Source organism: Girardinichthys multiradiatus, chromosome 13, assembly GCF_021462225.1.
Source record: "Girardinichthys multiradiatus isolate DD_20200921_A chromosome 13, DD_fGirMul_XY1, whole genome shotgun sequence".
Taxonomy (NCBI): domain Eukaryota; kingdom Metazoa; phylum Chordata; class Actinopteri; order Cyprinodontiformes; family Goodeidae; genus Girardinichthys; species Girardinichthys multiradiatus.
In genome coordinates, this window is record NC_061806.1 from 40687684 (window position 1) to 40704976 (window position 17293).

General features: G+C 39.3%; 1 protein-coding gene across 3 annotated transcripts; it reads right to left on the minus strand.

Annotated features, from left to right (window-relative positions):
- Positions 1–5443: 5443 nt before the first annotated feature.
- On the minus strand, positions 5444–14848 carry LOC124879069 (gastrula zinc finger protein XlCGF57.1-like). 3 transcript variants are annotated; one of them, XM_047383371.1, is made up of 3 exons: positions 14583–14841; positions 7521–8306; positions 5444–7184 (listed from the first exon to the last, which is right to left on the minus strand). In XM_047383371.1, exons 1-3 carry the CDS (start codon positions 14743–14745, stop codon positions 6625–6627), a joined length of 1509 nt encoding a protein of 502 aa, XP_047239327.1. In that variant the 5' UTR covers positions 14746–14841; the 3' UTR covers positions 5444–6624. The 3 variants fall into 3 exon arrangements, with proteins under 3 accessions (XP_047239327.1, XP_047239325.1, XP_047239326.1); XM_047383369.1 differs by having other exon boundaries at positions 5444–8306; positions 14583–14848; XM_047383370.1 differs by lacking the exon at positions 14583–14841 and adding an exon at positions 8558–9790 and having other exon boundaries at positions 5444–8306.
- Between the last annotated feature and the right edge of the window lie 2445 nt (positions 14849–17293).

Below are 17293 nucleotides of genomic sequence, written 5' to 3' on the forward strand. Positions count from 1 at the left end.
TGTAAAATTCGGACACGTGGTTAATGGGTTCGTGAAGTTCTGACACTGTTGTGTAAAAGTGGTTTGAGGATGAAAAAAAACCTGCAACACCCCGCATAATCCCTTCATATGAGTACATCTCCATAAATTAGGCATTTGAAAAGTTAGTACAGTAATTCAGTTTAAAACAGTAAGCTTCATTTTAGTTATGAATTAGATATACCCCCCCCCCCCCCCCAAAAAAAAATATCTGTTTCTCAGAAAATTTTGATATAAGTCCAAAAAGAAAATTTCTTAATACAGAATAATTATGTAATGAGCATGTTGAGGTCTACATAATAATGGGGATGAATGTTCACCTGACAGTTGCCTAGTCATTGACAACTTCTGCAAGGAAGGCAAAGAGATGAGGTCATTGTTTAAGAAGCTGGCATATTTATGAAAAGCGGAGTTGGGGGAAAACTACAGTATAAAAAGGTGGACTGGTAACAAATTATAGCCTTGAGAGAGGGCTGTGAAGTAAAGCTCATTCAAGAATTTGGGGGCAATTCAATAAGGTATGGACTGAAGCTGGATTCAGTGCTTCAAGGGACACCATACATGAAATTATTGAGGATTTGGGCTACTAATTCTTATATAGCGCCAATTCACAACACGGCATCTCACGGCACTTTACAATGTGAAAAAGAAAGTCATTTTAATCCTTGGTATCAAACAATGCAGTCGAATTCAGTTTATTATTCAAATTGGTTAAAACGTTTTCTGTCTAAGCAAACCCAGCATATTGCAAAAAGTCAGCATTCACTCCACCTGGATGAGCATGTAGCGACAGTGGGTAGTCACTTGCATTATGTTGCTGACCTAGCAGCAGTCCCAAGTAGCAACCATGCATGTAGCGACAGTGGAATGGAAAATTCCCCTTTACACAGGAAGAAACCTATTGCAGAACCAGGCTCAGTGTGAGTGGCCATCTGCCATGACCAACTGGGGGCAGCTTATAGAAAGAGAAAAAACACAGATAACAAAGTTAAAAGTTAAAATAACAGCAAATAATGCGAAATTGGAGAGCAGTGGGAGAATGTTGTTGGGACCCCAGCCATGGGTACAACATGATGGGCCAGTAAGAACTTTTTTTGGAACATTCAAAATAAATCGCATTAATCTACTTCCAGCACAGCCAGGAAAAGGGGTAACAGCGGACTTCCCATGACGTCACTGTCCAAATAAAAACCCCGCTTTTGCAACAAACAGATCTCTTCCACGCAGGTCCCCAGAGGAACTGGACGGAGGGACACAGCGCGCTAATGTCTCTTTGTTGGCAAACAGACATAAACTCTTCAAAATGGATCCAAGAGTGTCATACGATCATATGCACTAAGTTAAGTAGGAATGAATTGCTGTTTGTGTGTCTGGTTTTCATTCATGAACGGGGTAATTAAGCCACAAGCGTGGCTTGACTTTTCTCTCTGAGGTCTGCAGAAGCAAACTGTGTTCCAGAGAGTTCCCAGCAAAGACCCTGTCTCTACAACGCCGAGTGAAGCTGTTTTCCCGGTCTGAAGGAAGGACAACGGGACCGTATCACCGTGGCTACAGCAGTAACGTGCAGTTTGGACGGCCGACAGAACGAGACGCCCCACCCAACAGCTACGGAGGTTAGCTGCAAGCTAACCCTTTGTTCAATGTGGATGCTTTCTTCAACTTTGTCGCCCCCGACAACTTTTCTTCAGCCTGGTTCATGTAAGAGGTAGTTTTGGGCAGAGAGAAGTAGTTTAAAATTAAATAATCGAAACATTTTTGGTTTTATGACGTTTGGTTTTGTTTGTGTTGAAAACTCAGTCATCTTAGTGCTAGCAGATTATCTGCTCAGCACATGTGCTCAGTTTGTGTTCTGTGTTTGTGTTTTTATTAAAGTTAAGACAAACTTTATTTAAAGGGTGATTTTAAACACAGAAGATCGGCCATAACGCGCCGTCCACGCTTATGCATTTTAACCCTTTTATTAATGGTATTTTAAAGGTATGTTTTTGATTCTGATTATAAGCTATAAGCCTCTTTTGTTAGCTTTAACCGCTAACAGCTAAGAACTCATGCTTGCCTACAAAAGATCATTTACCCAAAAAGGTTGTTTGTTTTCAATCTAGTAAAATAATATTTCCCTAAATATTATTTTACTAAACTTGAAAACGAAGTAAACACCATTAAGACCCATTTCTCCAGAAAGATTTAGTTCTTATTCAAAATAATATTTCTTTAAACATAATTTTACTATTTCCTTAATTTTTCTTTAAAATATTATTTTAATAAATAAAGGCAGCTAATTAAACACCATTGAGAATTGGTCATCCTGAAGGTCGGTTTTATTCAGCAAATTATTCTTTAAAATATTTTATTAAAATAATGTTTGTAATAATGATCTTGCATTGTGAATGGTTGTCTAAACGTTTGCTGATTATTGCCTAAGTTAGTTCCAAGATTAACTTAACTTCATTTCTAGATTCTTCAAGATAATCCTTGGTTCTCAAACATAAACATTGCATGGTAATGTTGCATCACTCTTTCGATCATGGGTTTCAATCATCTTTAATCAACTTGTTTATATTGTACATAGCCCATTAGTCTTCGTTATTCTTTAATTCTGCTTGGTAGTTTGGTTGGATTGTTTTAGCAAAGTAAAGAGTTTGTTGATTGAAATATGTTTGACTTTGAGTTGACAAATTCTTTTGTTAATAAATTCTTGCATCTTAAGAAATTGTGTGAATTCATTCTGTGTGTGTGCAGAGTTTTGCTGTTCAATAATGGCGGAGCTTGGCTCATCCCTTTCAATTTTGTCCTAATACCATCGCCTTACTGGGCTGGTATTCACATGATAACCCTTAACAGACCAAAATATTATTTAATAAAATATTAAAGTATTAAATAATATATTCATAATCACAACAATGTAGACAGATGAGGGAAGGTGGTCATTATGTCCTCCAGCAACCTAAGCCTATAGCAGCATAACTACAGAGATAGGTTAACTTAACCTAAGCCACTCTAACTATAGGCTTTATGAAAAAGAAAACTTTCATGCCTAGTTTTAAAAGTAGACGGGGGGGGGGGGAAACAAGCATGTTTACATATACACATATACACCCGCACCGCATGTGTTTGGATTCAGGTGTTCACAGATACACAGATATACTCTATAGCTGCAGTTGCCACTAAATGCATCACGTATTCATTAGTACTGTGTACTTTTCAGTAACATAGCCAGGTGAAGTGATGCACCAATCATGCCTAGTGCCTACTGAACCAGCCTGTAGGGGCAGTGCTATGATCTGGGGTTGCTTCAGGTGGTCAGGTCTGGGTTCAGCAACAATATGCGTTCAAAGAATGAGGTCAGCTGACTACCTGAAATACTGTATGACCAGGTTACTCCATCAATGGATTTTTTCTTCCCAATTGGCACGGGCATATTCCAAGATGACAATGCCAGGATTAATCGGACTCGAATTGTGAAAGAGAGGTTCAGGGAGCATGAGACATCATTCTCCCACATGGATTGGCCACCACAGAGTCCAGATCTTAACCCCATTGAGAATCTTTGGGATGTGCTGGAGAAGGCTTTGCACAGACTCTACCATCATCAATGGAAGATCTGGGTGAAAAATGAATGCAACACTAGGTGGAAATAAATCTTGTGACATTGCAGAAGCTTATCGAAACAATGCCACAGAAAATGCGCACCGTAGTCAAAGCTAAAGGCTGTCCAACGAAATATTAGAGTGAGTGACTTTTTTTTTTGGTTGGCAACTTTTTTTTTGGCCACAGTTTATCATGCGGAACAATATATTATTTTCAAATTATTTGACTGTCCTTTTATTTTCTAAGCACTGAGGTGTGTTCTTGGCTGTGGAACTCCCCCAGTGGAAGCCATTGTTACCTCTTTATCATTGAATCATGACACTGATCATAACTGTAGAAGCCTGCAGTGCTTAAAGATTTGGTGTTGGGGGAGATTCTGCTGTCAAGCAGTGGGGTCTTGTACACTCCAGCCACAACCTAATGCACTTTAGACATACACATCTGCAGGCATCACAGCACTTCACATCACCACAGGCATCCACAAACATCAAGGAGGGAGGGGCTATGCTTAGGCACTGCACGGTCCACTGGCTCCTGCCGCAGAGCCTATGCTGGTCTGGCCTTGACTGAGGGTGTGGGGATGGCCTTGGGGTCTATCAGACCCAGCAGGAGACAGTCTCCCTTGGTGGGGTGTTGTCTGTGTGGGTGCTCGGGCCACATCCCAGAGTGGTGGGCCCGCAGTGGCTGGGCTGGGCTCAGGCGGGCATCCCTCCCTCCAGACCTCTCGGGTAGTTGCCTCCCAGGGTGAAATACAATGCGCCCCTTATACCTTGGTATGAGGGACACGTTGGAAAGAGAGAATCTCGGAATTCTGTTGATCCAACCAAAGTTCACCAAGACTGAAAAGCTGCAGGTTGAACAATGTTTGGGTGTCTAAGTGTTTCCTCATTGCACATACAAACAGTTAAGCCCAAAATTATTCACACACCTGGCAGATTAAAATTTAAAGTGATCTATCAAATAAAATACTTTGACAGTTGTGGGTGTAACATGACTAAATTGAGAAACATAGGGTGTGAGTACTTTTGCCAGGACTTGCTAGGAACTTAAACACCAACACAGCATATTGATAAACAGATATTGTTTAATGCGTAATATTCCACCAATTTTAAATGAGTCAGTAAAGCAAATATAAAGTTGATCACTGCAACTTCCACTTTTTTTTATACAGATACAGCCAACATGTCTGATTTTAAGGGTAGAAATAAATCTAATACAAAACATAGGTTCTGCTTTTACAACTAAGATGCACCATTGTGCTCAAAGATCAGGCCGATTGCTAACATATTCTGCCTTTTATGGATTCAGACACAATCAGCAAATGATTTAAAATGCTGTGTGACTGATTTTAAAAAGCTACAAACCGTCAGATAAGCAAATAACGTTTATTAATTTAGTCACATTGCTACTATACAATTTGAGGTCAATTGGTTAGTTGAGAACCTCTGACTTTCCAGATCAAGAGATTTTAGATCAGGGGACTTTACAAGGGATGTTCCTGGCTTGAATTTTAGATGCTCCAACCTCCATATAAAGAAGGAACCCACCATAACGAGGGATGCACCAAACAGGCTTTTTCTGGTCAATACTGTATTCAGGTTTTCTCTGAAGCCTTGTTCGAACTTAATCTTAAATAAACAGTCAATTATATTCATCAAACATTGACTACAAAAAGATACTAGCTGCACGTTCCTTAAACTTGCTCTGAGCATTTTAATACCAATACAAAGCAATATCTATTAGTACTTTAAGGTGGTCTAAAAATTTAACAGAAAACATTCAAAAATATCTTTTGTAATTCACATCAAACCACATGAGGAGACTCCTTTTTACAATCTGTGTTTTAAAACATTTTTTATTGCTGTTTGGTTTATCAATCAAACAGTGATGACATTAATGGAAAACAGCCACAGCAGAAAATATTACAATAAAAAACGTAATAAAAACAAAAGAATCATTTCCTTTAATTTTAGCAGGTAAACAGCACATTTGCAGAATCAAGAACAGCATTAAAATTAGTTCATGGTAAATTTCCCATTAGAAAAATACTAATAAAGTTGAAAGTTTGAACTTCTAGACGAGTGTTATATTTCTATAAATGCACTTCAATTATTAATTCAAAAGCCTTTGTACCAAGTCAAAGCATGTTCAAACTGATCAGCAATAATTTCAATTTTAAGCCAAATGACAGCAACAGAACAAACATTTTCTCCAAACATCACCTTTAAAGGCCTTTAACCTGTGAATTTTCTCAGGCAATGGGGTAAAGGCATTTTTAGAGGGACATTTTTTCATGGGTCATACATGGAAAAGGTCTCTCATGTGCATTCTTCTACCTGGTCACTGTTGTGAGTTCTCGGTTAAGGGTTAAATCTGTTTTTTTTATATAACATTTTATCCTGCGCTCCAGGGGGCCTTTGGATGTCTGTGGCTGCAATTGCTTCATGTCATACCTGTCTCTTTCTGCAGTCACAAAAAAAAAAGACTTCTAAGGAATAATCTTGTATTTTCATATTATCTTTTTTCCGTTTCTGTTTTCTTATCTCCTTTTCTCCCTTTTAACTTTTTACCCAACTCTCTCCCTTTTTCCCTATTCGTTCTCCAAACATCGCAAGGAGAAAGCCTTTTACCTCTGAATGTTCTCATGTGATGAGTAAAAGGAGTTTTCACATGGACTTTTTTTTTTTACATACCTGGAAAGGTGTATTCTGAGAATCGATCGGTGCATTCCTATCGATTCTCACCAGTGTGAGTTCTGTGTGAGTTCTCATGTAAAGTATTAAATCTGTCTTTTTACTGTAACTTTTCCCAAGTCATATATGGAGAAGCCTTCATATTTGCGAGTTATGAAGTCAACTTTGGCAAAATGCTTTTCCACAGATCAGACACAAAAAAGAGCTTCTCACCTATGTGAGTTTTCATGTGATTAATTCATCTGTAACTTCCTGTAAACTGTTTTCCACAGGTCACACACAAAAAGGGCTTCTCACCTGTGTAAGCTATCATGTGTTCATTCAATTATTCCTTTCTTCCGAAGGTTTTTTCACAGGTATTAGAGGAAAAATGCTTCTCATCTGTGTGAGTTCTCATGTGACAAGTCAAATTACATTTTTGGGTAAAACCTTTGCCACAAATAGTACAAGAGAAAGGCTTCTCACCCGTGTGAATCCTGACATGCACAATAAAGCTAGATTTCTTAGTGAAGCTTTTTCCACAGTCCAGACATAAGAAAGGCCTCTCAGCTGTATGAGTTCTCATATGTTGGTCCAAATAACTTTTAGATCTGAAGTTTTTTTCACAGGTATTGCAGGGAAAAGGCTTTTCGGCTGTATGAGTTCTCATGTGAGAAATCAAATGACTTTTTTGGTTGAAACCTTTGCCACAAATCACACAAGAGAAAGGCTTCTCACCTGTGTGAATCCTGACATGCACATTAAAGCTAGATTTCTTAGTGAAGCCTTTTCCACAGTCCAGACATAAGAAAGGCCTCTCAGCTGTATGAGTTTTCACATGTTGATCCAAAAAATATTTTGATTTGAATGTTTTTTCACAGGTATTACAAGGATAAGGCCTTTCATCTGTGTGAGTTCTCATGTGATAAGTCAAATGACATTTTTGAGTAAAATTTTTGCCACAAATCGCACAAGAGAAAGGCCTCTCACCTGTGTGAATTCTAACGTGCCTATTAAAAACATATTTTTTTGTGAAGCTTTTTCCACAGGACAGACATCTGAAAGGCTTCCCACCTTTGTGAGTTCCCATGTGAACTGTTACATAAGCTTTTTTTTTAAATATTTTTCCACATGTCATATGCGGAAAACGCTCCTCCATTGTGTGAGTTATGAAATGAGCTTTTAAGGTTTTAATTTCACAGAATGCTTTTCCACAGATCCGGCACAAAAATGGCCTCTCACCTGTGTGAGTTCTCCTGTGTTTATTCAATGAAGCGTCTGTTCTAAAGGTTCTTTTACAGGTATTACAAGGAAAAGGCCTTTCATCTGTGTGAGTTCTCATGTGATAAGTCAAATGACATTTTTGAGTAAAGCCTTTTCCACACGTCTCACAAGAGAAAGGCTTCTCACCTGTGTGAATTCTAACGTGGCTATTAAAAACATATTTTGTAGTGAAGCTTTTTCCACAAAACAGACATAAAAAGGGCCTCTGACCTGTGTGAGTTTTCATGTGTAGAGCCAAGTTACTATTTTGAGAAAAAAAGTCACCACAAATTTTACAAGAATACAAGTTGTTAGTGTGAGTTTTCTTGTGTCTTTTGGGTTCTGAATTGTTAACACAGTTTTTTTGCATTATGGTTTTCTGACATCTATCATCTTGTTTTGGCTCATTATCTGGGTTTAATCTAGAATCTTTTTGATGGTTTCCTTCTTGATCCTGGTTCTCAGTTTTACAAAGATCCTGAGAGAGGACTTGGTGTCCGATTGGTTCTGGTTCAATGTAGTACTCTACCACATGAGAAGGAATCACCATAAATGGATCTGCAGTCTCCTGCTTCAGTACAAACTGCTCTTCAGGCTTACTTATATAGAGGTCCATATCTCCCCCTTCTGTCCAGGGATGTACTGGTTCGTCTTTTATCTGCAAAGGTTCTGGTTCCTCCTGGTCCAAACTGGAATTCCTCTCCTGTTTACAGAGCTGCTGGTCAGAGAAAACCTCCTCTTTCCAAACATGATCCTGTAGGTGGTCTGGAGAGGCAAACACACAAAAGAAAGGCGTTCTATTTTAGGTGAAAGAAAGCAGACTTTAATTTATTCATTCCATGCATATAAAGATGCTCTGAAAAGAATTCAGTCCTAAAATTAGCAAAATCTGATAAAAAAAACTAGGTCTGAAATGATTCTTTAAATAATTCTTCATTATCTCATTAACAAAAATTAATTTAGGAAAATTATATGGCTTGAGGCTTTATTAAATCCTGTTTAACTATTCAGCACACCATGTTCTGTGGGGGGCCGTTGCCTTGCAGCCGCAGGCAGTTGTGTGGTAGGGGCGGGATTCGGCAGGGCTGTTAGCGGAGCTCGCGCTGTATGGATGTGTCTTCATCGGCTTTAGGCATTTGAGTTCAGGGAAATGTGTTCTATATCTGTGTCCTGGTTTGGGACGGGCCCTGTGGGGAAATTCATGTTTCATGTTGGGGTTCACGGGGGTGGGAGATTCATGGGGTTGAGATTGGAATTCATTGAGGAGTTGGGTCCGTTTATTCCTGGGGCAGCTATGGTTGGCGGGCTCGTTTGGATGGGGTGGCCCACTCCTACTTTGTTCGAGGACCCCTTTCTGGATAGGAGCAGGGGTCATTGGGGGCCGTGATCATCCGGGCATAGTCTGGACTGGTAGCTCGGTAGCTGTCGTGGCTACCAAGGGGACGACCTCCTGGGTCCAGAGGCTGGTTGTCCTTCTGGGGTATTGGTACCTGAACCTGGGGATACAGAGTGTATGGGGAGTGTGAATTGTTGTGTCTTTATGTTAGGGGTGTGGGTGTGAGTGTTTTTATGTGTACGCATTTGCACCCCGTCCTGGATCATTCTAAGGCCCCTGCCGGTGGCTGCTGTGTCTGCCCGCCGGTGTGTTGGTGGTTCTCTGTATCCGGGGCTGGGTGCTTTGGTGTGTGCAACCTTACACCTGATGGCTGCTTGGCGGGCCCTGGACCCTCTGGCTCTGTCGGGCCTCTGCTAGGGGCTGGTGCGCCCTCGGGTCTCTGGGTCCATGGCTGGATTTGCTCCAGCGTAGCCGGCTGCGACAGGGCCCGTGGGCTTGTTGGTGCAGTTCCAGGCACTGTGGCTCTCCTCTGGGGGAAGGTGCAGGTGTCCCGGCAGTGGTCCTCCCAGTGTTCCTGTGCTCTGGGGGGCCTTTGGATGTTTATGGCTCCAATCTCCTTTGTGTCTCAGGTCCTGGGGCCAGGTCTGTGGCTCCTCAAACCCACTATTTAATATTCTTATGGAGAAACCTTATAGACACAAGCACACTCACACATAGAGAAATACTCTATTTTGAGATGCATATGCCAGTAAATACATTTTGCATTTATTAGTACCATGTATTTTCAGTAACACTGTTGTTATATATCTGTTTCTGCAGGTGTACAAGCAGTCTTCTAGGGTGTTATTTAGTATTCCCTTTATCCTTCTTTCTTTATTCGTATCTCCTTCTCTGCCTGTTTCCGTCTCAGAGTCTATTGCATTTGAGATAATCCCAAAGCAGATTTTAAAAAAGTTTTTTATATCAAGCAGAACATTATAGCGATAACCGTAATGCTCCACTTGTGAAAGTAAATCTGTTGGGCTTCTTCTTGGGACTCTGACAACAATACTCTGCCAGACAGGACATGGAGAAAAAAAAAATCAAAAAACTATTGAGTACCATCTAAATGTGGGTGAGATCGTCATAGCAAGGTAGCCCCACAATCCGAAAAAACAAAGTAATTATACCTGGACTTAAATTTGCCGTTTATCTTTTTGATACGTATTGTGTACATATTATTTCTTCTTTGCTTCTGCACAAAAAAAAAAAACAAGAGTGTAACTAACTTGGCACTTAAGTACACTACAAGGGTTCTACTTAATTTGGATAACATTATGCTTTTTGCTGTAAGAAATATCTCTTTAAAATCCAGAATGCATTATGCATTTTTTAGTTTGTGACCATTGTCACTCCAAAGGCAGCTAGCATGGTATGGATGTTAGGTCAACTAGAAAGGGTTGAGCTTTTGCCATGTTGTTGTTAGAACTTTTTGTTTCAGCTGCAGATGCATGCTTCACTACAAATGTTCAAGTTTACACTAAAGGCATGCTATGTTATTGCATTTTAAGCAAAAAATGTATAAGTTTTATTTAAAAAAAGGAATTGGATAATTTTTTAGCCTGCATTTTCTGTTTCATGTATTTCAATAACAGGAAACAGAAACTATTAGCAAAATGAAAAATCTGCAGAATGTGACAATTGTTTTAACCAATTACTCAATCAACTTTTAGAATAGTGGTTAGTGTACTCGATTACTAAGATAATCTCTATCCTGTAATCTAATGCAGTTTTAAATCTCTTAAAACAGTCAAATAACTACAATGTTGGGACACCAGCCAAGTCTTACAACATGCATGAACATGGACTCTAAACTGTACATAATCAAATGGCAGTATGAACCGTTCTACACCTTTTAGTGTCACCCTAACTTACGCCTAATGGTGCCTTCAGACCGACCGCAATTTCAGCAAGTTTTTTGCTTCATTCGTGTCCTGTTGCTTGCCTGACATTTCGCCAGCAATTCACGTGGCCAACAGCCAACAGTGCTCCATTACCTTCACTGCGTGATGTAATAGAAGGAGCTTCTATCTGCTGCTTGCCGGTTTCAACTCAACATAGCGGACCTGCATTTCCGAAACATGTCACGCCGCTTTATTTATAGAAAGCCGAACAACGCCATCGTCATCAATGCCTCAGGGTTCCCCAGATTCTCCAGAAACGGAACCAGTTTGGAGAGTACTATCACCTACTCCAGGAGTAGCGTCGTATCACGGTCGCTTTTAGTGGCATTCCGTCTATCCAGGACCCAGTTTGAGGACCTGCTGCTCTGCGTTAGGGGACGAATCAGTCTCCGGGAAACCAGCTACAGGCGCAGTGTCCCCGCTACAGAATGTCTGTCCATCTGTCTTCGGTGAGTAAAAAAATCTCAGTTCAGTAGAAGGCTGTGTGTGAAGGCCACATGTGTGCTTCACAGCTTCATGCGTGTCTTACTGACCAGTCCTTTTCAGGACTAAATTTAAACGGCTTTTTTCAAAGCCACCCACAAACCTCTCAGAGCAAACCTTCCTTCATCCTATGTGTACATGAACGTTTGTCTTTTATTTATGTGATGTTTGTGGATTGTAGGTATTGTTTCCCCATTTCTTTGCAGGGACTGCACTGACTGATTCGCGACGCAAATTGACAAAAAAGTTACGATTTTTCAACTCCAAATTCACTTCGCGTCCATCGCGGGTTTCGCTTCGCTCTCGTTTTGCTCTATTCGCCCTAATTGTTCCGTTCGCATCGCGTCTATTGCATTGCTTTGTCCCTGAATGTGCCTCTACACAGGTTTACTCGCTCCTATCGCGGTATTCACGGTCAGCCTGAACGCACCATAACCCAGCCCAGGAAGAGGAGGAGTCATAGTTGACTCCCATGACGTCATTGTTTGAACAAAAATGGCGGGTTCCAACATGGCGGCCTCTACCACACAGCTCTTTAGGAGAGAGGACGGAGGGACACAATGTACAAATGTATCCTTTCCGGCGAGCAGGCATAACTTAATTCATAATTCAACTTGGATGAAAGTTACTACGATCACGCAGATCGTTTCCAAAAAGTTAAGTAATGAATTGCTGTTCGAGTACCCAGCATTCATTCATATAAAAGGGGGTGATTAAAACAAGCTTGCCTCCTTTTCTGAGGACAGAAACATACTGTGTCCCAGAGACTGCCCCACAGCAGCTCTAATTAGAGCGGTTTTCCTTGGCCTGACAGAGGACAACGGGACCGCAGCAATCCACACCTTTCTTTGTGTACACACCCAGATAGCAAGAGCTACCCAGCCGCCCCGCGGCCACTGAGGTTGTCGTACAGTTCGGCCAGGCTGGCTAACCAGCCGACCCCCGACAGCAACACTAGCCCCTTTGTTCACTCCACATGTGTATGACCGGACAGCTTTGTTTCCCTCAACTTGTCGCCCAGGACATCTTTTCCTCAGCACGGTTCACGTAAGAGGTAGTGTTTGGGCAGAGAAGATTAGTTCAGCGTGAAATATTCTAAATAATGTTCATTTTATGACGTTTGGTTAGCAGACTAGATGCTCAGCTAATGTTGGCTTTTAAAGTTAAGACAAAATTTATGTTGAGAATTGGTCATCCAGAAGGTTGGTTTTATTCAGCAAATCATTCTTTAAAATATTATTTTATTAAAATAATGTTTTATCTGATCTTCCATTGTGAATGGTGGTTTGAAGGTATACCAATTATTGCCTAAGTTAGTTCCAATACTAACTTAACTTCATCTCCAGAGTCTTCAAGATAATCCTTGGTTCTCAAACATTCTCAATCAAATAACATTGAATGGTAATGTTTCATCACTTTATTGGTAGTGGTCATATTGTACACAGCTGTACATCGTTGGTCTTCCTTATTCTTTCATTTTGTTCGGTAGTTTAGTTGGGTTGTTTTAGTATAGTAAAGACTTTGTTGATTGAAATATGTTTGACTTTGAGTTGACTTATTTTTGTTAATAAATTCTTGTATTTTAAGAAATTGTGTGAATTTATTCCATGTGTGTGCAGAGTTTTGATGTTTAGTAATGTCAGAGCTTGGCTCACCCCTTTCACTAATGTCCTAATACCATTGCCTTACTGGGATGGTATTCACTGGTCAACACTTAACAGACTGAATTATTATTTCATCAAATATTAAATATTAATATTGAATAATATAATCATAATAATTAAAACAACACAAATGTATTTCCTATGAGAATTATACCATTTTAATAAATAAAAAATTGTTTGAGCTCTTAAAGGAATCTGAGCTTCCTTAAAACCTAATTAGTACAGGCTGATCACCCCCATGTCTTGTTACATTGATGCAGTAATTCAAGTAAAGTGTGCTTCTACCAAGTACTAAGTACATATACACTGTATGGCTGCATGATATTACAAAAATAACAATGATATATAATTGGTACATTTTGCAATAGCATCAATTTCAGGGTTTCCCAAACCATTATATAAATCCACTGCTTCATGGTCAAGCATTTATTCAAAGTGATAAAAATGTCAATATAGTAGTTTTTAGATAGAGTTTTGTTTTAGTTTTATCTTTGTTTCTGAAATCAATACTGAGTAGATTTAGAGTAAGTTTGATTTTTCTTTTAATTCCCCAACTGAAATGTTAATTTATATCGATAATATGCCTAAGAAACAGAAATCTGCCCTTCCTATTAATATGCAGTGCAGACTGCTCCCTGGAAATGTGAATTATTCATTCATTGTTCAGACTGGGCTCTTCATAGATTGTGAGACTGACTGATTTTTGATACATTAAAATAATGTAAAATAGCTTAATATTCATGCTAGCCGACATTAGCTCTTTAGAAAACCAAAATAAAGTATATGTAGATTTAAAAGAAGAAGTAAATTTAAACAGCAATAAATCAGAGAACAAAACGTGCAGATTTTAAAGGGCAAACGGCGGCTGTGTTGAACGCAGGTGAACAGACGAGGAACGAGTTTTCTTCTGGTTGAAGTTTCCAATCCGAGAAACATCTAAAGGACGATTCTACGTCATTTAAGTTTAATTAAACCTCTAGTGTAAAACCTTCAACATTTAAACTCTTCAACCCTAGACTAGATTATGCTACACTAATAGATTTTTCAGTTTGTGGTTTGTCCAAACAGACACAGTAGGGTCTGAAGTTAAAGAACATGTTATTGAAAAGTTAAGTGAAATGTTTCCAATAACTTTTAATCATCAGCAGTATAAATATTAGAATTAATGAAAAATGCCTTTTATGAAGGCCATATTTACAGTGAGAAAGGGGATTCTAATGCAGCAAAGAGGTTCACATCTTTGAAATACAACATCTGTTTAACAAAATACGGCTTTATTAATAAAAAGGTCCACAGGTTCGTAGAAGTTGTAATTTTTACTTTTTTTTTTAACTGGTTCCAGTGTGGTCCAGATGAACCAAAAAACAACAACACAGAAATCGCATGTGTAGGTTTCAAATTAGAACTGATTAAAGATGCTAAAGGTAGTTAAAAAAAAAAAAGAAAAAGGTGGAATGGTCCTTTAGACGTTTCTCGATTAGGGAGCTTCAATCGGAAACAAACTTTAGCTTCGTTGCCTAATATCCGCTACTAAATCTTCCGAAATGAACGTTTTAAAAGCACAATCTGCATCCTGCATCATCAGTAAAACCTCAGCATGGAAGGGGTTTCATACCTATTCGGTGTAAGATGATCTCGGGTGTCCGGGTGAAATACAGCAGCCTGTGGCGACCACTCATCTCTTCCTCGGACTTGATTTCTTTTAACTCTGAGAATGTTTCTTCAGCAGGAGCTACCTGCTGGAGGATAAACTCTCTTTTAATCTGGACTGAAGACATTCTTACTACAAACACACATTTTCAGCCCACAGATGATCAGGCTCTCTAAAATGACTCCAAGCAGAAGAAATATAACGCTGCTGGCGACACATTACTTCCTGTGATGCTCTAGTTCTTCTTCTTCTGCTGCTGCTTCTTTTTCTTGCGTTGTTTATTGGCGTTTACAACTTAATGGTGCATTACCGCCACTAGCTGGTAAGGAGTGTGGATCAGGATTTTAATAATACAATTAAAAAAATAACTTTAACTAAATAAAAAAAATACTTGAATAAATTAAATCCTCTTAATTAAGCCAGTATTTAGAAGAAACTGTCAAATTAATGGGTAGCATTTCATGTTAATATTAAATTGAGGTATATTAAATGTTACTCCCATTGTGTTATCTGAATCTTTTGATGCATCTGTGTAAATCTGAATATAACTGTGATAACTATCAATATAATTCTGTATACTTTGAGCCTCTAAAATAAACTTCTTATCTTTCTTCTTTTCAAGGACTGAAAAAACTGTTTTTTTAACTTCAGGGAGGATCCATGGATGTATTTCTGGTAATGGAACTGGTGGTGAGTGGATCAACTAGTATTGGACTAATAACCAGTTGATCCAATCCTAGTTCTGCTGATCTCGGTTCCACTAACCAAGCATAAGCTTTTTCTGTCTTCTTCTCCTACTCCCAGCAGGGTTTTAGAATGTTTCGTGTTGGATGACATTTATTATGGTCCTCTAAACCTGTCCAGTAGGATACTAAAAAATGTAGTCTTTTTAGTCCCAGTGGCATTTCTCCTATTTCTACTTGCAAAGCTGCCACAGATGTCCTGAATGCTCCTGAACAAAGTCTAATGCCAGAATTTGAATGTGATCTAATTTTTTAAGAATCATCTCTCCTGCTGGACCAAACACCACATCCACTGACGTTATCAATCCAATATAAAGGGCCCTTAAAGCAACCCTGTCTGCCCCCACCTACTCCCTGTTGCACTCATTATATTCAGAACTTTTTTACATTTATCTGAAATATTAATTTCCCATCTAACCACATTCCTAAAAATCTAAAACATTTTACTCTCTCTAATTCCTGATTATATAGTTTGAGTTTTAACTTACACTCACTTCTTTTCCTTGTAAAAACATAACCTTTGTTTTATTGACAAAAAAATTTACACCCCATTTATAAGACCATTCTGAAGTTTGTTTACTAATAACTATACGTTTTTTCCTCTTTTCCCATCATGCGCAAAAAAAGAAAACCCATTCCACGTTCTACTTCACAAGATACATTATTATACAAAATAATAAAGGACTTACTATACTTCCTTGAGGTGTACCAAAGTATTTTTGAGAATATCCCTTTTCTATCTTAACTTGCATGGTTCTTCCCAACAAAAAATTATTGATCCATTTGAACATATGGCCTGAAATACCCAATTTACAAAGTTTAATTAACAACCCCTCCTTCCACATCATGTCATATGCTTTTTCGGTGTCAAAAACCACAGCTGCCACACTTTCCTTATTCACCTGAGCCCTCCTTATACCTTGTTCTAAACATAAATGGACTGAACTTATATCGTGCATTTCCAGTCATACAGACCACTCAAAGCGCTTTACACTAGAGCCACATTCACCCAATCGCACTCACATTCATACACCGATATGCAGATCGGTAGGCAATTTGAGGTTAAGTGCCTTGCCCAGGGGCACATTGACATATGGCAGGAGGAAGCTGGAATCGAACCCACAACCTTCTGATTGCAAGACAACTACTCTTCCTACTGATGGATCTAATGTATTTTTCTTCTTTCTAAAACAACTTTGATCAGCCAGATAACCCTTTATTGCTATATGATATGTCAATCTTTTATTTATCATTTTTGCCATAACCTTAAAAATGTTAGATGTTGAAGCAATAGGTCTATAACTACCTGGATTGGCACAATCTTTTTCTGGGTTGTATATTAGAATTATTAAGGCTTCTTTCAAACTTTGTGGGATTTCCCCTTTCTCCCATTCTTTGTTATATAGGTCAAACAATATATTTTGGACTGAATCACTAAGATGATATATCATTGTATTACAGATCTGATCTTTGCCTGGTGCAGTCAGTCATTTTCTACCACTTCTTCCATAGTGGGTCATAGGGGAGCTGGTGCCTATCTCCAGCAGTCTATGGGCGAGAGGCGGGGTTCACCCTGGACAGGTCGCCAGTCCATCGCAGAGCAACACACAAAAACCAAGCACACACTCATTCACAGATCTAAGGGCAATTTAGAGTTACCAATTACCGTAACCTAACAGGCATGTCTTTGGACGGTGGCAGGAAGCAGGAGTACCCGGTGAGAACCCATGCATGCACGGGGAGAACATCCAGATTCCACACAGAAAGACCCTCTGGCCAGGAGACAAACCCAGGACCTTCTTGCTGCAAGGCAACAGTGCTACCAACTGCGCCACCATGCAGCACTTTGCCTGGTGCAGATTCCTTAAATTTATTTATTGGTCGATTCAATTCTGATTTTGAAAATGCAATGTTTAGCAAGTTTGGAGCTTT